At 35.6% G+C, this 22987-nt stretch overlaps 1 protein-coding gene and 3 long non-coding RNA genes across 7 annotated transcripts in view; all 4 read right to left on the bottom strand.

Moving 5' to 3' along the window:
• The window catches only part of LOC141386361 (uncharacterized), a 39766-nt gene extending 25413 nt beyond the window's left edge, over nucleotides 1-14353 (bottom strand). For both annotated transcript variants that reach the window (XR_015494242.1, XR_015494243.1), the window contains exons 1-2: nucleotides 14217-14353; nucleotides 5801-5887 (exon numbers count right to left, since the gene is read on the bottom strand). This is a non-coding gene — a long non-coding RNA (uncharacterized LOC141386361). The remainder of the gene's footprint in view (nucleotides 1-5800; nucleotides 5888-14216) is intronic.
• The window catches only part of LOC147843665 (uncharacterized), a 628067-nt gene that overhangs the window by 387103 nt on the left and 217977 nt on the right, over nucleotides 1-22987 (bottom strand). The gene's annotated exons all lie outside the window — the stretch shown is intronic.
• On the bottom strand, nucleotides 9051-13122 carry LOC147843669 (uncharacterized). 2 transcript variants are annotated; one of them, XR_015494219.1, is made up of 6 exons: nucleotides 11915-13122; nucleotides 11720-11825; nucleotides 11527-11597; nucleotides 10185-10369; nucleotides 9820-10023; nucleotides 9051-9406 (listed from the first exon to the last, which is right to left on the bottom strand). It is a non-coding gene; the product is annotated as an uncharacterized LOC147843669 (long non-coding RNA). The 2 variants fall into 2 exon arrangements; XR_015494218.1 differs by having other exon boundaries at nucleotides 13070-13122.
• Nucleotides 16810-22987, bottom strand: part of vapb (VAMP (vesicle-associated membrane protein)-associated protein B and C) — a 51229-nt gene continuing 45051 nt past the window's right edge. The window contains 3 exon segments of one of the 2 annotated variants that reach the window (NM_212647.2): nucleotides 16810-20086; nucleotides 22087-22260; nucleotides 22408-22488. In NM_212647.2, coding sequence (NP_997812.1) covers nucleotides 19925-20086; nucleotides 22087-22260; nucleotides 22408-22488 — 417 coding nt within the window. In that variant the 3' untranslated portion in view covers nucleotides 16810-19924. 2 annotated transcript variants of the gene reach the window in all.

Here is a 22987-nt window from a genome sequence, read left to right as displayed (position 1 = left end):
CTACACAAATGAACAATGGTTGGCAAATTACCAAAGCATTTACTACTACTGTTGAACCATATCGTATACACCAATATACAAAATGAGATCTTAAAGAAATGTTCTCAAGTATCCTATATTAGTTACAAGGGTTTATAGAGATAATAGCATAGTATAAAGGTTTAAAATGTGTATTTTGGGCACTGTAATGACTTTTAATGTGTCATGCTTGAATTTTCAAAAGTAAATGAACAAAGCAGGGTTTTCTATATACTTATACTACCTGACAAAAACACATTTCTAAACAGAATAGTTTTAATAATTTATCTCTAATAACTTTTTTTATTCTATCTTTGCCATGATGACAGTAAATAATATTTGACTAGATGTTTTTCAAGACACTAAAGCTTAAAGTGACACTTAACGGCTTAACTAGGTTAACTAGGCAGGTTAGGTTAATTAGGCAAGTTATTGTATAACGATGGTTTGTTCTGTAGACAGTCGAAAAAATATAGCTTAAAATGGTTCATAAAAAATTTAAAGCTGCTTTTATTTTAGCCGAAATAAAACACATAAGACTTTCTCTAGAAGAAAAAATATCATCAGACATACTCTGAAAATTTCCTCTCTCCGTTAAACATCGTTTGGAAAATATTTAAAAAGAAAAAAAAATTAAACTGTGTATATATATATATATATATATATATATATATATATATATATATATATATATATACATATATATACATACACACACACACACACACACACTTACACACATACATACACATAGTATATATATATATATATATATATATATATATATATATATATATAGTATATACACATTACACACACACACACACAAAATATACAAAATTAAAAAAAAAATTTATCTGAAATGTTGTGATTCACAGATCGATGTTTATTTTGTTTTAATGCTTGTAAATATTAGAAATTAATACTATAAAATCTATTAAATAACTGAAAATTAATTTTAAAAAATTAATGGTACATATTTAGTCACATATTGAAGTCTTGTCTTATACTAAATGCTATTTCAAAAAATTCAAAGTTCAAAGCTGAGCATGAAAATAAATTAGGATGCTTAATTTTGCAACGTTTATCAATGCAAACTCTTAATACGCAATTAATTGGCCAAAATATTCCATAGACTTCAGTTTACTACTCTTTTTACATTAACTTATCCTATCATAATAACCATCTGCAGGCTTAACTATTTTGGAAGCATGAAAGCATGGACTTTGTGGTTTTTCTGTTAAAAGTAATGAAATAATGTTTGCTGGCCGAGGGACGTAACGGAAGAGAGTTCAGAACGAGTCTGTGAGTCACATCCAGAAGGCAGCAGATTGTTTATATTAAATCTAGTCAAGGATGGTGGCTCTGGGTGCCATGAGGTAATGCTTTCTGGTTGTAACAAGAGTTACGAAGGCTGGGATTTTGGAAATATTAAATGGAGAGAGGGAGAATAAGTCACATTTCCATACTGACACTCAAAAGCAGCTTCATCTGTTACAAGTTGGCCAATAACAACAGATGAACTGAAGCAAATGCTGTGAAACTGATTAAAAACAAGTGACAATTTCTTTCTGTGGTTACAGTTAAACTAATAAAAGCCAACTGTCAGGAGATCATGTTGCACGAAAGCCTGAGGCTCGTAATCACGCTTCTTGCTTGTCAAAAGAATCTATAAAAAGATTTAATACAAGGCCTATTTTACTCTGTTCAGTGAAAAGTTATGAAGCGTAGAAGCATGACTGTGTCCTAGTTACGATGTCTTTGCGTGATGCTCCACTGCTCCAATTATTATTGTTAATGGGATGGGCGTCTTTGATCATTGGCTTTCTGATGCAAAACAACGTGCTAGAGTAGCCGATCTAAACTAGTGGGTCCTGCCAAGTCAGAATGACAAATAAAACCAGCTTATCAACTTTTAAAATGGAAAGAGGCACATCAAAGGCTGTCTGCATCAGTAACCAGCAGAAGAAGCATGACATTCTCAAAAAACAAGAACAAAACTACAAAAGGTGGAGAAAAACAGACACTGACTGCAAGATATTCACTTCCAAAGAGGATGAACATGGAAATTAGATTGTGTAGTCAATATACTGGTTTCTAGAAGCATTCATTCATTTTTCTTTGGTTTAGTCCCTTGTTTATCAGGGGTCGCCACAGGGGAATGAAGCGCCAACTATTACGCATATGTTTTATGCAACGTATTCCTTTCCAACTGCAAGCCAGGATTGGGAAACACCTACAAGCAGTGACATACAAATGGCTTCAAATCATAGAGTACCAATACTATATAGATGTGTAGTTTTTTTAAATACATATACATAGAGAGAAAAGATTCTTCCAAAGAAGAAGAGGCTTTATAAGAAAGTGTTGGGTGCATATGAAGAGGGAAAGAGTGCATCTCCTATTGATAATTTTTACATGACAATAGCAGCATGCAATGGGCTTAATGCACTGAAGTGTTTTTCAGCCACAAAAAACCTCCGGTTAAAAGGTTGATGTGACTATCTTCAATTTCATAAGATTTGCTTAACAGCATTGATATTGTAATTTAATAAAAATAGAGTCCTAACCGTTTATTTGACTGTTCAAGCATAAAATTAGATGAAAAGCCATTTAAAAGTACATTAAGTGCTATCAGGAGCAATGGAATTGAATGTAGTGCTTCTTGTCTGATTTGAGAACCACTTTATATTGTTTCTCAATCAGGCAGCGTAGATCACTGATTTTGAACATACGAGGATCTTAAATCCGGCGAGTCCCACCTTCTTTGATTTTATCATAGGGCTGTGCGACTTGGCCAAAAATCAAAATCTCAATTAATTGAACATTTTATCTTGATTACGATTAATGAATGATTGAATATTTAATGTTTTTTATTTATTTTATTGCCCACATAGTTCATCGACAAGTTTTGTAGAGTAAATACAATCGCATTATAAAAGTGAGAGATTTTTGAATGAAGGGTGGTCTTTGCCCTCTGTCGTCACGATACCAAACCGACCAATCATAAAGCTTTTTCTACACATCATTGTGATGTGTTAGTACATTTTTTGAGAGGTGCAGGAGAATGTGAAGGCTGCGCCGGACTGTTCACATGCCCTTGGCAAAAGTACAATATCATAATAATATAATAAGTATAAATCATAATAAGTATCATTTAGTCTTAAAGTGGGGTCATGTGACTCCACATATGGTAGGGAAAGTAATTGAAAAATATTGACCTAGAAAAATTTGATAGATTATAGGATCTGAATGTCCAGCTCATTATAGGATGTGAAGTCTCAGCTCAAAATACCACACAAATAATATATTATAACCCTCTGAAATTGCCCCTTTAGGCTTTAAAAAAAGTTCTGTTTTCGTGACTGTCACTTTAAATTTTAATAAGTCTATGCTCTTTTCAAAAGAGGGAGGAGCTAGGAATGCTTATCTGTGACCATAGATTCAAAACAGGACAAATGTTATCTCTGTGAAAACTGAAAATGTGAAAAGAAGTGGTTCAGAAGAAGGCAGTTTAGAGACTGCAGTGTTCATTTGTGCACCTTAAAACTCTACATTTATAATCCTCCTAGTCGCTGACATTATCTTCAGCAGGTAAAAACTCTAAAGCCAGACGGCTGCTTCTCACTCAGGGCTGTCTATGCTAATGAGGGAGAGATTGTCACTCATGAGTAGGGTTTTCCTCATCTGATGAGATCTACAAAAGGGAGAATGTCGATCAAAGTGTTTCTGCAAACTGTTTTTATGCAGTGCGATTATAAAAAAACTAATTAATTATTTTTTGTCATTAGTGTCTGGTTATATTCACACACTGTTGCCACACGACTGTATTTACCAACTGCATTTTTTGCAAAATATGTCTCCTTTAAAATGTCATTGTCTGAACTACAAACAGAGGAGTAGAGTTATGTGTAACGTGTTCCACAGTAATGCATTACTGTATTCAAATGACATTTTTGAGGAATGCAATAATGTAACATATTACATTTTAAATTTGTGTAATTTGATTACAGTTACTAAAGTCAATTTAATTGCATTCCTAGCGTTACAAATATAGTTTTTAGAAGAAAAAAATGCTTCTTGTAAATCACGTTTTCCACTGCAATGTCAGTTAATGAGCATGCGTATTTAAATTGCTGGAGAATGCGAGCTGAAATGGTTGCTATCGAGAGTGGCTGCTTCGTCAAGTGGAAATACAGATATTACTTTGATTTAATTGAGCGTAAAAACAAAAATATTCTTGGGAAATTCAGTCTATGTCCAGTCTCTAAAGAACTTTGACTGCTTTTAACTCGACCAGCAACTTGTTCAAGCACTTGAACAGAAAGCATTCTGTCAACATTCGTCACCAAGGAAGACACCAGCACCCAAAAACACAACAAAAACCTAAACAGGCTAAAATTGTATTTTTGTGCAGAATCGGGAGTGAAGGTATCTTCTGAATGTGAAGAGAAGCATAGTTGTGTGGGGCAGTTCACATATTCAATTCATTTTTATTTCTATAGCGCTTTTACAGTGTAGATTGTGTCATAGCAGCTTAACATAGAATATTACTGTAAATTGAAACTGTGTTCATCCAGTTTTCAGAGTTTAAGTTCAGTTTAGTTCAGTTTAAGTCGACATATCTCGTCTTTGTCACGTGACAAGAACTGACCGATCAGCTTCATGCTTTGTATGGAATACACATTTCGGTAGACTAATTACCTTGAACAAACACAGAACACCCATACACTTCTTTTTTGTTATTATGGATGTCAGTAGTTACAGTTGTTCAGTTTTCTTCATGTCTTGAAGAAAAACTGGTTTGGAAAAAGTAAATGATGAAGTTTTGGGCAAACTCCTTAGGTATTTTAAAAATGTCAAGCTGCTGTGACCAACCCATTGTAAAGTTTTTCAGAGAATATTAAATTACTGAAAGAGCTGCAGTTGATTTTGTATTTTTGTATCTATATTTTATATGTTTTAAAAGTAACTTCAAAGTAAAGTAATTAGTAATCTGATTACTTTTTACATGAAGTAGTCATCAAATGACAATTTACGTGTAGTAGTCAGTAATTTGTAATTGACTACTTTTTAAAGGTAATGCAGAGAGGATCATTAAAGGAGTAGTTCCTCCAAAAATGAACATTATTTCATTACGATCATAGTCTACGACGATTACAGCCTTGTTTGTTACAAACTAGTTGCACGTATGTTTCCTGGACTGGACTGTTGGATTCAAACCTGGGCTTAACATTGAAAAACCCGAACCAAAAGATCAAATCGATGAGACTTGACGTCCGCACTTACCCTGGTGGAGCGGTTCATATATGGCGTGAAGTTCCCATTTTCTAATCAAGCAGGAGAACAAATTCCTGGCTGGCAAATAATAATAAAAAGCCTACAACAACACAATGCCAAAGTAAAAACGTTTCCCTTCCCTTCAGCGAACTGATGTGTCCAAACCTCAGAATCGTTGCGGGCTCGTCATAATAATTCCCTAGTAAGGAAACAATGTGAACCAACTTCTTAAACAGACTGATGAAATCCAGCCCTCCAATTTTAAAATGACAAAAGATAACATTCCATACTTAACAGCGGCAAAAAAAAACAAACAAAATCTTCTCACTCGGCCAGACAACTGACAGTACTTTAGATGCTTACAAAAAGTGTTATTGTATCTCATTACAAAAGTATTCTTAACACATGGTAAGCATTTGCACTATTTAAAAGAGTCATTATTTGACCGTCTCCTTCCCAAACCATTATAAAACTGAGTTCATCCCACAAAATGATACAATACCTCTTGAGACCAAGCAAGTGGCTTCGTAAAAGTCTTCCAAAGTACAGTAAAGGCCTCAATATGCACAATTCATGAATACACCATCATCTGAAAAGACAAAGTCATATTGTTAAAAGAGTTACGTCAAGGCCAAGGCTCTCGACTGCAGACATCCATTCGCAAACTCCATTGGAAACATCCATTACAAGGCCGTACAGTTCGGTATATATGAGCTGCAGCTGTCTAATAAAATCTCAACATCGACTAGAACCCACAGGTTAAACCACTCACAAGAGGAAATATTAAAAGACATTACACATCTATAAGGTCTCTTCTACGGTATCTGCTTTCAAAGTGCAAGTGTGAGGTCCTGCATTGGATCAAATGACATCCATATGAAAACCAGGGGAAATGTCCCCAAGTTTAACCTCATTTCATGTGTAGTCTTTTGTAATATTTTTAGCTTTGCTTTTTTTTTTTTTTTAGCAAAACACACCCACAAAAGGTGTGTATTGTTGTATATACCGAAATACAGCAAATCTTCTTAGAAACCAAGATAGACAGACAGACCTGAAAGATAATATTAATAATTGTTTTTATGTAATATTTTTGTCTTTTTATTTAATTTGAAGAGTTCACACTTAGCTGATGATTGATAATAAAGCATGTTTTGCATGCTGTCAATAGAGAGAGCCCTGAGCTTATAAGATTCTCGAACACTGGGCTCCCTCCCGTTAACAGGGCGTGAGGGGAGATTGAGGTAGATTTCAGTGAACTCCCATGACTTGTTGATGGCCAATGACAGATTATAGGGATAGCTATACTGCTTACTAATGCTGTGTTTACAAAAGACACATAAACATTGTTAGTTTACTCGCGTATCAAATTCACTTCACAATAAAAGCAGATTTGCACTTTCTGCAGGGCTTCTGTCTGCCTGGTGACTCTAGCTTTATTGATAAATGGCTAACATGGATTTTATTGAGATAGTAGCTTTATGTGCTTTAAGAAGGCTGAAAAATAGCGTAGATTTGTTCGGCGCTGTGTCTGAGTCCACTAGATACTTTTAGAGTTGCACCTAGCTCTGTGAGTTTATAAACCCCTCCAGAAACTATTCCTGAATGATGGAGGCTTTCAGCAGTGCTTCCGACTAAGCTGAGCTGATTGGTTAAAACGTTAAGCATCAAGCGCTAGTGATTTACATGTTAACTCAATGCAAAGACGTGAATAGGCATTCTGCGCCACAATTTGCACAAATGAGACAGCGCAAATGGTGCGATTCCCATGAATAAGGCTGCACAAGTTGATCGTTTAGTGCATTTGACATTCTTAACACGCATATCGCGCGTTCCGAGCGTATCATTTAAGTTAGAAAATGTGAACTTCAGCTGACATTTGCACTGCAGGATGCCTATTCGCATCTTTGCATTGACTTGACATGTAAATCACTCAGGCTTGACGCTTCATCCAAGTCTGGTGTGAACACAGCATAAGAGCCTGTATATAGTGACAATTTGGCATGGTCAAATTACTTAGATCGCATGTTTTTGGACTGTGGTAGGAAAACAGGGAACCCGGGGGAAACCCACGCGGGCACAGGGAGAACATGCAGTTAGTGAACCATGTGTTATCTAATGCGGGAGCAGCAATTGACAATCATAAGCATGTGATCCTCTCGAATTTAGTTTAGAAAAAAACTTTTAATATATGTTTTTTGTATTTTGAGTCTAGCTTTTGATTATATTTAATTCACTTTCAGTTGATTCCGTACAGTTTTTAATTTATTTCCACAAAAAAAAAAATTTCAGTCTCAGCCTTATTTGTAACTAAATTATACTATTTAATATAATAAGCTTGGTTCTAAACTTGCTATTTCACATCATTCACGACAAATTTACAAAAAAATTGAGTTTTTACTTATAAAAGCATAATTTTGACGACGCAGTAGGTAGTGCTGTCGCCTCACAGCAAGGTCGCTGGTTCAAGCCTCGGCTCAGTTGGCGTTTTTGTGTGGAGTTTGCATGTTCTCCTTGCTTTTGCGTGGGTTTCCTCCGGGTGCTACGGTTTCCCCCACAGTCCAAAGACATGTGGTACAGGTAAATTGGGTAGGATAAATTGTCCGTAGTGTATGAGTGTGTGTGTGAATGAGTGTGTGTGGATGTTTCCCAGAGATGGGCTGCGGCTGGAAGGGCATCCGCTGCGTAAAAATGTGCTGGATAAGTTGGCGGTTCATTACGCTGTGGCGACCCCGGATTAATAAAGGGACTAAGCCGACAAGAAAATAAATGAATGAAAACAATTTTTATAAGAACATAATTATTACTCTAAAAAAACAGTTTTGTATGTCACGGAGTTATGTTTAACCCACTTTGTCTAATAGTATCTGGATGCAGCTTTTAAGATGCAAGCTGAGATTCCATCACTCAGCGATGCAATGTCAGACACAATGCACTCAAATGGAGTGAGTGACTTCACTGTGACGGATAGGGTTAAGGGTGGGGTTAGGTGAGTGCATTAAAAATCACTGGATGCAGCTCAGATTGCACTGCACAAGGTCTGCATCCAGACCCCTCTCACTTTGTCTGTACTTTCTTATATGTTCTTGAATTTCCAATAGCTTAATTTAATGTAAAAACTGTTGACTGCACATTTGATGCAAACAATAAACTGATAAAAAACTGATGATATTCTGCTGAAAAAAAATTATTAAAAACACCAGCTATAAATAAAGTATTCATATTACATTGGGACTTTAAGAGTGCAGACCAAAACCTGCTCTGTACTTTTTCTAAAATTTGGAAGGAGTTGAGTACATTTTATACAAGCAAAGACCAAACCCAGATAGCAAAATACACTCGGGCCAGTTCCGGCTAGATTGTCGCCTGCCGAAGACTTACCCCTCGGCCCAACTCCGGCTGCCGGACTCGGGCCGGATGCCTGTGGACTCACTGCCCGATTCCGGCCCGAATCAAGCGGGCCAGATGCGGCGGCCGTAAGCGAGCCGACGCTGCGCATCCGCGCCAGAATCGGCGCGAGGGTAATGTGCGCTGCGGCCCGGAGCTGGCGCGACTCCGTATTTATACACCTTATAAAACCTTTTGGTATTACATTGGTACTTAATATATGGTATTACAACCATTTCAATTTATACAACAGCAAACACAGGCTATAATGTAAACACAAAGTGTAAGCACTGTGTTTAACCTTTGAATAAAGTGCAAACTGCATACACATTCTGTAACGAAAATAATCAGACAAATGACAAAATAAATAAATGTTAAACGTTTATTAATTGCAAGAAAAAAATAGTACTAAAATTGTATAAATAATTTTGTAGTGCACAAGAATATCAATATAAAAACAACAATAAAACAACACATTAAAGACACACAGAAAGATTTAAACAAAAAATCTAAAAATTACACACAAACACAGATGTTTTTAAAACAACCCTGTTTTCCCAATAGACTTGAATTAAAAATTTGTACAAACAGCTAAATTTTACATAAACCTAAATATAGAAACCAATTTAAGATATAGCAAGAAACATCTTAAAAATACCAATGACAATCCGCAAAATATCCAAGTCAAACTTGTAAAAAGTACTGCAGAATTCTGAAGAAACATCTTGAAACATTTTTAATAAAACATTAAAATAATAATAAACAAACAAATATATATATATATATATATATATATATATATATATATATATATATATATATATATATATATATATATATATATAAATAATTGCAGAAGTATAAAGTCAAACTTATTTTTAAATAAACTTGAACAAAATCAATTGCACAAACAGCAAGACATGAGTGAGATGATTATACATTTCATATATATACACGTCTTGTGCAATTTTATATTTATAATTTTATTTGTATTACGTTTATTAAAAATGTATCAAGATGTTTCTTCAGAATTTGGCGCACACACATACATACATACCTACATACCATACATATATACACACACACACACATACACACATTTATATACATATACATATAAATGCAAATGAAAGAAACAAATTGTTCAAGTATCAGGGAACATCCTAATACACTTAAAATGTTGTTTAAAAAATAAAACAAAATAGTGATGTAGACATTTGACACATTAGCTTTCTCTTCTTTCTTCCTCCATCCCGGTCAGGGGCAAGTTGTAGCTACCTTGTAATGCATTTTTCCACTTCTTTATCAGTGACGTGGTATGGACATTTGTCCTCACTCCATCTGTGATTAAAAGATAAACAGATAATTAGTAGTGAACAAGTACTAATGTAAAAAAAAAGAAAAAATTAGGAAAAAAGAAGGCTACCTACGAAGCAAAAAAAAAACTATAAAAAAACAAATAAACTTAAAACACTTTGAAATTAGCAAGAGCTTGAACTTACCAGTTTCTTCATTTGTTCGGGCTGCTCCTTTAGTTGATTTTCAAGCTTTTCCAAATCAAATTGGCCAAAGGAAGGTCAAATGTGTTTACATCTGGAATTTCATCACGTCTGTTTTGGTTTTGTGAGAATCAGGCCCAGCTGCTGCTTTATGACGTTGCATGATTTTAAAACTTCAGTCAGTCGTGCTAAAAAAGAAAAATAACAGATTAGTATAAATCAACCTGTAGCTTATTCTCATACAACTTCTGTAAATACAACAGTGGGTTAGACACTGCTGATATTCTCTAGTTGATCTTTACTTTCTAGCTGCATTAAACCTTAACAAATTTAGTGATGTCTTCAATTCTTACAAAGACATCACGAGATGCAATAAGTTATGTCTTGATCTCAAACTGCACTAGAACAAAGACTGTAAATGTTCATAGGTGTACTGCAGGAGTGTCCAAACTTTTTGGGCCGAGGGCCAGATGCAAAAAAACAAACGTCGCGGGCCAAATTTTACATACATCACACAGACACGCACACACACACACATATATATATGTATATATATAAATGCAGTTGAAGTCAGAATTGTTAGCCCCCCTTAAATTATTAGCCACCGTTTATTTTTTCCCCAATTTCTGTTTAACGGAGAGTTAAACATTTTTTTCCACACATTTCTAAACATATTAGTTTTAGTAACTCATTTCTAATAACTGATTTATTTTATCTTTGCCATGATGACAGTAAATAATATTTGACTAGATATTTTTAAGACACTTCTATACAGCTTAAAGTGACATTTAAAGGCTTAACTAGGTTAATCAAGTTAACTAGTCAAGGTAATTAGGCAAGTTATTTTATAACAATGGTTTGTTCTGAAGACTTAAGGGGCTAATAATTTTGACCTTAAAATGGTTCATAAAAAAATTTATACCGCTTTTTATTCTAGCCGAAATAAAACATAAGTCTTTCTCCAACATCATTTGGGAAATATTTAAAAAAGAAGAAATAAATCAATGAGGGGCTAATAATTCAGACTTCAACTGTGTGTAGACAGACAGACAGACAGACAGACAGACAGACAGACAGACAGACAGATCATAACAAGAACTGCTGCTTAATTGAATGCATGTAATAGCGACACCCGGTGGTTATTTATTGAATTACGTTCATTTTTGTATAGCGGGCCAGATTCTATTGATATTTATAAAAAGCCTCGCGGGCCGCAGTTTGGACACGCCTGGTGTACTGGAATGTACAGTATCTGTGCATCTTCATGGTGGTCTTAAGATTTCTGCCATAGTCATTGATGGTGATGGTACTTGTGGTGCTGCATTGATTTCTGAAATCTTCATACCTGCCTTTTATCCAACCTCTTTGTTCCAAGTAATTTTTCTTCATCACGGTATAGATGCATCTATACTGTCCCTTGATCAGATACATTTACAAAACAAAACATCACTTTAGTATAGTGCCAGGGCAAAACTCACAGGTTGTAATAGATCAATGACAATGTTGACAGTATGTGTTTAAAATAATTGCAAACAAACCTGTTCTGTCTTTAGATGTATGACAGGCGATCATCATCCTCATCTGTCTACCAGTCAGAAATCACAGTTGCGTGTGGATGTTTGAGTCGAGCTTCCTCATATGCATCTATAATAAACATCACATTGTTGTTAACCTCCCGTAAAGAAAAGTTCAAATCCTGAAATACTATCAAAGTTAATTAATGCCTATATTACCTATAGTGTAAATAATCAGTACACAGAAGGTTGCACAAGATTTATTCGGAGATTCATGCAGAGTGACAGCCTTATGAATCTGAGACATAGATTTGTAAGATGGTCAAGCACATGCATTATTCTGTACCCATGAAGATTAACCTACCATTGTGAAAAATGTTTGATGATGATAGCCAATAACAATAAACCATTTCAGCTGTTTGTGAAGCAATTAGTAATATAATGTCTGAAAAGCTCAATCTATGTTGAAAATGTATCAGCAGTTTACAGCTTATAATGGACTTTTAGCACACAACTATAGCATGCCTATTCACGTTCAAAAGAGTGTGCCATTGACTTCTTTGGTCGTGATGTACTGCAAAATGATCTCACTAACCTTTGTTAAACAAGAACAATGAGACTTAACCAACAAATATTGTTACACATTCATTTAAATCAGAATTTTTCACTGTCAATAACATAAAAAACAAACAAAAAAAACATCAAAATCTGCTTTAAGACGTTCAGTTTTACATTAACTGACCATTACAGCTTGAACAAAAGATATAATTGATTCACATAGGCTAACACATATGAATTAAAGTGCATAGTAATATATTTCTCTTGGATAATTTAAAGAGAATAGTAAACAGTCGAGTTTCGATCACTTTTCGTGACTAACTGCATAAACAAGATAAACAATAATATTTTATTAATTCAAAACGATTAGTTTTTATTTACACAATCACAGAATTAATACTGTTGGATAAGTATACGCCTGTACAATGATTTTTTCAACAGCTGGTACTTTATAATGTTAAATCAGGAAAAAAACACGTTTTGCCATGTAAGTTAATGGATTCGTCTACAGAAACTTTCTTTAACGCAAAGTTAGCATACACACAAATTCGTTTCATGTTTCTTTAAAATAATTAAAATAGTTTTCAGTTACTACACACGTTACAATCTAACATTGTGTTAAAGGAAAATGAACTTTCAGGCTGTTTGTAACTGTTAGCGTTAGCATACATTAGCTCCAGTCGTGTTTCTTAAAGCAAGTTACATTTCGTATCAAACTGTTTTAAATTACTAAACGCTGTTACAACCAAACACCGTGGAAATGTTTTAAGCTCTAAATTCGCTAATTATACAGTACACAAGCAGTAAAAAGCTTACCTGTCTGACCGGAATACACGTGAAATGTTTGAAAAACCAAACTTTTTCTTCTTGTGATCTTCGTGCCATGGTGGTTGACAACCAGCTTTTTGGAGCATTACCGCCACCGTCTGGATTGGAGTGTGGATCATGAGTTTAGTCACGCATGTGTTTATTATGAAACCAACTTCTGCTTTAAAACAAAAACAGTCAGCACAGGAGCGTGCTATCACAAAAATAAGCGAATTTTACATAGTTTTTCTCTAGATGACACGTATAATCTATTTATAAATAATATTGTTTTGTTTGCGTCTAAACATTGCGACCATCCACACTAAATATTCTTTTTTTTTTTTTTTTTTGCTATCGTACCATGAATATTTTCTCAAATTATCATTAAACGTGGAGCTAACAGATTACTAGATAAAATAAGAACTTAATCGGTTGCCATCAGCCTTAATCGGTTGCCATATGGTTGACCGGAATCGGGCCAGTGCTTTACAGCCGCATCACAACCGCATGTGCGCGAGCGAGCTGCGGGCCGCACTCGGCCCGGATAACACTCGCCGATGCCGAGTCGGAGCCGGAGGCGCCGGAGGGCAGCCGAGCTCGGGCCGATTACTGCCTGCTATCTGGGAATCTGGATCCAAAACCCCTTCAAGGTCAAATGTATAAAATCCAAACAAGCGTATTATGCTAGCTGGAACAGACCTACAAACTCTTTTTAAAGCTATGTAAACATTTTAACAGCGGGTCTGTCATTTTCTATAACTTATACAAATTGTGTGTAAAAACATCAAAAACACTGCGGTAGATCCAGAGCTGGATTTATTAACGCTAATATCACAAGTCTAACATGTTTACTAGTTTTAACCACAACCATTAGGCATGTGTCTGCGAAATTCAAAACTATAACATTACAAACATAACTCCAACATTATATTTAACATTACAAGAGTTGTACTCAAAATATACTTTTCTTCCAGTACCAATGAACCTGAAGTCTCACGAATAAGATGGCAGCTGAACGTGTGAACAGAACTTATCAAACAGACTCCTACAATCCAATAAATTGCAGCAAGCTTTGTTCTTTATTAAATTTGATGTGAAACGAAGTCACAGCTGTCAAATTCTCTCAATATTATCACAATACTCAAGCATACAATACCTTTTTTGGAGCTCTTTAGAAACGTTATCCTTACTGGTCACAGACCCATGTTGACGGTTGACTTAAAGCGACAGGCCAACTGAAAACCTTCCGCTTTTCTATTTTGTACGTCTTCAACGTCAGCAGACCGCGTCCATAAACTCACCGTTAGCAACAAAGCAGCATGTTGCTAAGAAATTGCACTATATTAGCACAATTATTATATTTTTACTATATTCTATCACGAATTATATTCACATAACATTTATAAATGTTTGAATATCTATACAGGGGACGAAACAATTTGACTTTAATATGTAAATGATTATATAATTTGTTTTTCCATTTTTTGTGATGTTAAAAATCATTTACAACGGAGGCTTTATTGAATAGTCCTTTTCTTAAAGGAAAAAACGACATACTCTACAGTATGATCAAGGGCAGAGATGGCCAAACTAGGCCCGCAGGCCAAAGTTGGTCCACGCAGCACGCTAACATTGATTTGGCCTCGATGCCATCTGAGAAGAGGATAATAGCTGTTCAAATACAATCTTTTCAAATCTTATGTAATCTTTTATTTGTTTTATTGTTAAAAGTTAATTTAAATGAAATATTTCGATTAAGCATGGTAAATTAATCAGACTTAGTTTAAATGTACATACCTGATCGAGGACAGAGACTGGTAAGCAAATAAAGGCAAAGGCAGATTCTGCTTGAATATTCAGCATTGATTTTCACTGTTATCTTTTTATTGCATGTAATCATTTAAAAAGTCATACTGCATTAGTTAATACAATTAGTAATGTTTTTTTTTATTTGAAATATTATAAAATAAATTAGGAAATAACGTATAGAAACAAGGGCCAATAACTCTTGCTGAAGGGACTAATGGTTACATTTGTTTCAATGTGATAAATGCACACAGACTTTTAATATTCAGCCAGCCAGCTTCAGCTCTTCCAGTGAACTGTCCATGATAAAATAGCCACGTTTAAGCTCTGATTTCTTTAAAAATCAGTGATCTTTACTGCCTGATAGATATACAGTTGAAGTCAGAATTATTAGCCCACCTGTTTTTTTTCCCCTAATTTCTGTCTAACAGAGAGATTTTTTTCAACACAAAACAAAAGTTTTAATAACTAATTTCTAATTATTCATATTTCATCTTTGCCATGATGACAGTAAATAATATTTTACTAGATGTTTTTAAGACACTTCTATAGAGCTTAAAGTGACATTAAAAGGCTTAACTAGGTTGGTAACTTGACAGGTTAGGATAATTAGGAAAGTTATTGTATAATGATGGCTTGTTCTGTAGACTATTGAAAAAATAGCTTAAATTGGCTAATAAATTTGACCTTAAAATGATTTTAAAAAAATTAAATCTGCCTTATTTTAGCTGAAATAAAACAAATAAGACTTTCTCCAGAAGAAAAAATATTATCAGACAAAATATTATCATTTCCTTGCCCTGTTAAACATAATTTCAAGAGTTCACACTTAGATATTGCCTGACAACTGTAAGCAGGTTTGGCATGCTGTCCCAGGAGAGAACCTGTAGCTCGGAGATAGTTGAGCCAAGGGCTCCCGCCAGGTCCATAGAGCATGTGAGGGGAGTACGAGATCAGGTGGTTCTCGAGAGCTCCCCTTTTTTGTAAAGGAGAAAAGGAGGAGAAAGGGGTGGATGGGGGGTTTCTTCGGAAAATGAAGATAAGGGAGTAATATCTAGCTAGGCTACTTATAGTAAGTTAGGATCTATCTGATTGGCTAACTAATGAGTGTAGATAGGTGGCCAGCTGCAGTCAATTACATCACGTGCTCCTCTCGAAATTAGTTTAAAAACTTCACTTGGGATGGGAAATATTTAAAAAAAGAAAAAAAAATCAAAGGGGGGCTAATAATTCTGAATTCAACTGTCTGATAAGAAGTGGGTCTCAGACATGACAAAAAACACTGCATTAAATTCCATTTCCCCCACCACGTATGAGTTTATTTTACCCCAGTATTTTCAATGGAGTTTCTGCGGTAGCGCTTACACAATCTATCATCTCATTTTACGCTCGAACAACTAAATGAATGCTTAAGTCTATTTAAATTAATGTACTTTAATGACATTACAACATCAATGCTCTAAAAGTAACCTTAAGAAATTGACAATAGTCACATTAAGCTTTAATCAGAAGTTTATCATTGGCTGAAAACTCTAGCTGTGCATATAGCCCATTCCAAGCCCGACTTAGGCTACTCTGACAAAAAAATATCCTCAAAACTAAAACAGGAAATGAAAAGACATGCAAAATACTACATCAGGGGTGGCCTAGCCTGTTCCTGGAGAGCCACCTTCCTACAGATTTCAGTTGCTACCCATATCAAACACACCTGAACCAATTAATTAGGACCTGAACACCACGTGATAATTACAGGCAGGTGTGTATGATATGGGTAGCAACTGAAATCTGCAGGAGGGTGGCTCTCCAGGAACAGGGTTGGCCACCCCTGTGCAACATCATATAAATACCAAACACAAAAAGAAAGAAAAAGTAAAACATAGACAAGGAAAACACAGCGAAAATGCTGACAGTGAAACTGTTTTAAAGAACAAACATGACAAAGGTTTTGGTCTGGGGCTTTATTGATTTAATTTATTAAGATGCTACATAGTCCAACAAAGTTGGGGTTTGTTTTATATACCATTATAGACTACTTGACTAGGAATATCAACCTTAATTTTCATCTTAGACTCATTATTTATTTATTTATATACATACAAAATGGTCACCTTCATGTTTACATCATATGTGAAGGTTTGGGGCACTATAATAAGGTTTAGGTGTAATTATGAGCCAGCTGATTGGCTGATAGGCCCCCAAAATCCCTCCCTCTCCATGGCAATCATAATCCTTGGTGAACTATACATAAACTGCAGTCCCAAAAAAAATCACTATACCCTGAACATCTCCTAAAGTTACTTACAAAGCAAAGTTTTGCCGTTTCACAATACCGTAAGCTCCTCTGTTCTTAAAAAAAAAATCAAATATCAGCAGTAAGATGATCAACTGAAATGAAAGCTTCTCAATAAGGGGGGCTTAAGAGAAACATTAGCGAAAAAGAAACCCCCCACAACACCAAACTATGACACAAATACATATCAGGTCACAAAATGGTCCCCTGTAGGAAGAGTCTCTGTTCAGATGTCATTATTTCACAAAGATCAGACCGCTGTGCATGGGAAGATGACATTCTTTATATGTAGTGCATTTTTAATATCAACAGTTCTGTGCAATAAAAGCTTTATTCATAACTTAAATCCAAACATAACAACTAAATTAACATTAGAGGACAGCAAAGAAACAGAGGGCTCAGGAAAAAAACAGTGCAGAAATGTCAGGAGTGTGCTGTTGTTTTAAAGCCTTATGCTGCGAGATAAACCAGTGTTGTGTACATTTCAGACCACCGACAAGGCATATCGAAGCCATGCATTAATCTGGAAATGAGGTGTAGGCTCGGCATGGCTAAATTACAGGTTACAATACTCACACACGTGTCAGTTTTTAAAGGAATAGTTGGCTCGATAATGAACATTTTGCCACTGTGCACCACTTCTTCCATTAAAACCCAAAAGAAGAAGCTGCATGTCTGATCTGCTCTTTTCCATTAAAATGGATGGAGATTTAACCTAATTTAAAGAGATTATACTCGCTAAATATTCACGCTCAAGTGATTCCAAACATTTATGAGTATCGTTCATCAGTTGAACAGATATTTTAAGAACATCCATATTAGGAAAAACTATATGCAAGTCAATGGTTACAGCTTTCCAAAATTCCTCAAAATATCTTGTCAAACAGGTTTGGAACGAGTCAAGCGTGGGCAAACGATGACAGAAATGTCACTTTTGGATGAACTACACCTTTAAGAAGAAAAAACACACCATAAATATGATCCGAACAGCTTAAACACTACGATCTGAAGCCAAATAATAGCTTTTGGTGGACAAACAGACCCGAGTTAAACGGTTTTGACTCTCATATCTCATTAGCATCTAATTTAATATGCAAAACCTCATTAACATTCCATATCAAATGCATGCATATGCATATTCCCATTTACCAATTCAGTCCACGTCTAAAACAAAACCCGCATGGCTGCAGACATCTAGGATTATAGTAGTGTGAAAGATGTTTGGAGAAGTTTCATACAATTTCCACGATCTTTAGTTTGATCCTTTTCATAACGTGCATGTAATAAATCACCATCCATTTTTATTTGCATGGAAAAAAAGCATCTTTAGTGTTTCAAAGAAGCAGAACTAATCAAATGACCAAGGATTGTGTTGAACTATTTATTTTTTGTTCTTTTCTGCAGGGTAAAGTGAGAGGCGGCGGTGGGGTCAGAGTTGTTTACGGACCTGATGGTAAACTCTCCTCGTGGCGTCTTCAGATAGAAAGTTCATAGGGAGAGAGACCTTCAACCAGTTGCATGTACATGGTGCTTCAGAGATTATACTTAGCAGCTGCACTATTACTGTATAGAACGACTTGATCAATAATTTACTCAGGTCTACAGGCAGCAAAACCGAAACAGAGGCCCGAGAAAAAAGGAGATTTCACCTATGGAGCAGCTTAATAAAATATAAAGTATTTCTCGCTCACAACAGAGCCATGCATTTAAGCACATATATCCCTTACCAAAAACAAAAGCGTAAATCATAAAAGAAAAGTGAAAAATCTATTCTGAACTCGTTCGTTTTTGTGTGTGTGTGTGTGTGTGTGAGTGTGTGTGTGTGTGCAAAGCTTAATTCGGAAGTGTTTGTTTTAGAGACGCCTTCCTGACTTACAGCAGTTCACAGAGAAATATTGTTTTATTTTAGAGCGTGTGAACAGTTTCATCAAAAGTAGTTTGAAACATCCGTCACTTCTGAAATCCATAAATAGCTCAAACTTTTAATCGCCAAAGCCACCGGTTTTGTCTTGAATGTCAATTGAAGGCTGATTGATCGCAAGTGAACACTGAATTTGCATGACAATTATCATATGCTAGCAGAACTGCACGATGTTTGACTTATATGTTGAATCATAATACCTGCTGGTACTCAAACATATCCGTCGGACTGAACGGAAAATAGAAAACATGTCTTCTGAGTTACAACGTGATTTAGAGTGATTGAAGATACACGATCTAAACTTCGGTGAACTGCTGCTTTAATGCAGGGTGTTTTTCGAGTAGGCATGAATTAAATGCACAGGTGACACTTCTTGTATACAATTTCAATTAGCTTCTGACCCACTTATAGATAGAGAGAGAAAAGGAAAAGAAATCAACAGTGATAAAACAACATTCACTCTACCACAACTCAATCTCACGTCTGGTGTTAGAAAATCCCTACGACATTTCGTTTTTAGTGGTTAAAATCTGACATTGGTTATCCGTTTTGCATCAGAAATGATTAAGGAAGAAGGGGCCAGAATGATTTCACAATTTTGAGGAGAGAGAGAGCTTGTATCAGATTATCATCATCATCATCATCTTTTTTTGTTTTTTGTGGTTGAATTTTTAGTTTGCACAAATTCCTTGATCTCTTTATTCAATTTTTACACACCTCGCTAAATCCAAAACTACCCAAAATGATAAGGCGTTCGGATTAAACGCGTTCTGCATTTTGTTTTTATCCGCAATGCATGCTTGTAGAGCTCCCCTGTTGGATTTTTTATTATTATGATTTTTTTTTTTTACAAGGCCAACTTGCCTACAATGACACCCACGACAAAAAACAGCACGATTAGAGCGATCACCCTGCTGCTCAGGCCCTCTTCTTTCACCCGCACCGCTAGAGATGAGTGCGGAGCGGACATTACTGTGCTCTTCCTCATCCGCAGGCCATCGTCTTCCTGCTGATAGAAGATAAAGAAGGTTAGACGACAGAAATAATCTGGAGAGTTATGAAACATGCTTTTGGCCCAAGAGCTCGACCACTCAAACAAGCAACTGTAATGGTTCGCAGCTGCAGATTCACTGTGCGCTGATGAGTATAGACAGGTTATCTGCGCTTCCATCTCTGATACGCTTCACATCCTGTGGCCGTTACTAATTTAAACAATATGGCCAAAGAGAGAAAACCGTAATGCGGTGGTCAAACAGTATGGTTTGTTTAATGGTATCAATAGAGAACAGGGTTGTGGATTCATTCATTCATTCTCCTTCAGCTTAGTCTCTATTTCAGAGGTTGTACACTCATACACAATTTAGTTCATCCAATTCATTTATAGCACAAGTCTTTGGACTGTGGGGGAAACTTTACACAGAGTCAACCAGGACTCGAACCAGCGACCTTCTTGCTGTGAGGCAACAGTGCTAACCACTGAGCCACCATGCCACCCTTAATTTCTCGGTTATTCATTAACTCATTTTCTTTTCGGCTTAGTCTCTTTATTAATCTGGGGTCTCCACAGCGGAATGAACCGCCAATTTATCCAGGATCTGTTATACGCAGCGGATGTCCTTCCAGCTGCAACCCAGTACTGGGAAACACCCATACACTTTCATTCACACACATAACACTATGGACAATTTAGCTTACCCAATTCAACGCATGTCTTTACACTGTGGCGGAAACCGGAGCACCCGGAGGAAACCCATGCGAACACGTGGAGAACATGCAAACTCCACACAGAAATGCCAACTGGCCCAGCTGAGGCTCGAACCAGCGACCTTTGTGCTGTGAGGTGGCATCGCTACCCACTGCACCACCACAACAACCACTTGTCAAATAATATAGTCAAATATATTTTGGTGCATTTAAATAAATCTGTTTTATTAAACAGCAATAAAAAAAAAAATCATTAAAATAAGAGTTTGGTCACCTAACGTCTTTAGGAATAGAAAGGCAATGCATTTAAATTCAAATAAGTTAATGCAACACATATATATATTTATAAGTATATTTTTGTATGTTTTTTTTTCTTGGTTATTAATATTTGATCTAATATTTTTTCTCCAGCATGTTAAGTTGGGTGTGGAAATCTTTAGACTGTGGTCTTAAGTTAAGATGATCTGATCAATCATCAGAAGGCGGTCTTTATGGCATTATTGGTTGATCGTTAGAAACACTTTGTGTTCAATTCTGCCTTCTGATGTTTGATAGACAGCCTCTCATTAGCACGTTGGGCTGAGGAAAAGTAAATACGGAACTATGTTCAGAAATGAATAAACATTTTAAAGTGAGGGTTACATTTTTTTTTTTTTTTATCAACGTTCGGTTTAGCATTATCTTATTGCCCCAATATTCATGTAATTTATTTAATTATTTATCTGTCCGTACTATGAATTATTTATATATTTATTTATTCAGGAATTTGAGGATTTATATGTATATTTTATTTTACATTTCATGGTTTTAATTTCGTAGGAATTTGTGTATTTATTTATGTGTGTATTTATTTATTTATTAAATAAATAAAAGCACCCTATCAGTATCTCAGAATTATTTCTAAAGGATTATGGGACACTGAAATAATATCTGCTTATTTAAATTAATAAATGAACAAATAAAAAACATCTATTTAAAATAATATAATATTAATTAATTAAGCAGTTTATTATAACCTTAAAATTATAACCAACCCCAGACTTTTAATATAATATCATATAATATTCATTATCTTTTCAGCTTGGTCCCTTATTAATCTGGAGTTGCCACAGCAGAATGAACCGGCAACTTATCCAGAATGTTTTACGCAGCGGATGCCCTTCCAGCTACAACCCATCACTGGGAAACACCCATACACACATTCACAAACATACACTAAGGACAATTTAGCTTACCCAATTCACCTATACCGCATGTATTTGGACTTTATATATTTGCATGGACACACATAACAAACCCACTCACCCTGATCTGTTTGTTCTCCTCTCGTAGCCGCTGCACCTCTGTCTGCAGTCTTTTACACTCCTCCATGATCTTCTTCACCTCTCCGTCATCCATACTGGAGGCCATGGACTTCATAGACAATGTGGACGATTCAGACTTCGACAGACTGGAAATCTTATTGCTTTCCATTTCATGCTGCGCCACCACAAATCAAACAAACACAGAAACATAAGCAAAGGCATGTCTATAAAAGACCTAAGAATCTGCTTTGTGTATTAGTTTTAGTAGACAGCATCATGAATGCAGTCAAGCCTGCATGAAAAAAAAACCCATGCAACTCACTGTTTTCTCATTTTCAGCGGGCATGTCAAAGACACATCTCAGCTTGGAGTCCATCAGATCTTCAGGCTTGGCGTCCTTCCACTGAACGAGAGACAAAACACACGCATGCGTATGATTATACACCAAAATAAACACCTCTTGTGCCGTTTACAAACCCTAGCTTGATGCTAGGATGCTTGTTTACATCCTTGCTTGGTTTCTTGCCTACTTGGAATACTTCCAGAAAGCAATGTTGATTATAAAAATGACTTGCTTGCTTGCTTTTTTGCATGCTTGCTTGCCTAATTGCCTTATTGCTTTCCTGTTTGCATGCTTCCAGAAAAAAGCAATGTTGATTGTAATATTTACTTGCTTGTTTACATCCTTGCTTGGTTTCTTGCCTACTTAATTGCTTGCATGGAATACTTTCAGAAAGCAGTGTTGATTTTAAAAAGTACTTGCTTACTTTTTTACATGCTTCCTTGCTTGCTTGATTACTTGCTTACTTGCATGCATCCAAAAAGCAATTTTAAAATGACTTGCTTACTTGCTTGTTTACATGCTTGTTTGCTTATTTACTTGCCTACTTACTTGCTTGCCA

The sequence above is a fragment of the Danio rerio genome, chromosome 6 (assembly GCF_052040795.2).
Source record: "Danio rerio strain M-AB ecotype USA chromosome 6, GRCz13ab, whole genome shotgun sequence".
In the NCBI taxonomy this organism is placed as follows: Eukaryota; Metazoa; Chordata; class Actinopteri; order Cypriniformes; family Danionidae; genus Danio; species Danio rerio.
The sequence above is the reverse complement of the archived record's forward strand: the minus strand, read 5'-3'. Positions and strand labels throughout refer to the sequence as shown.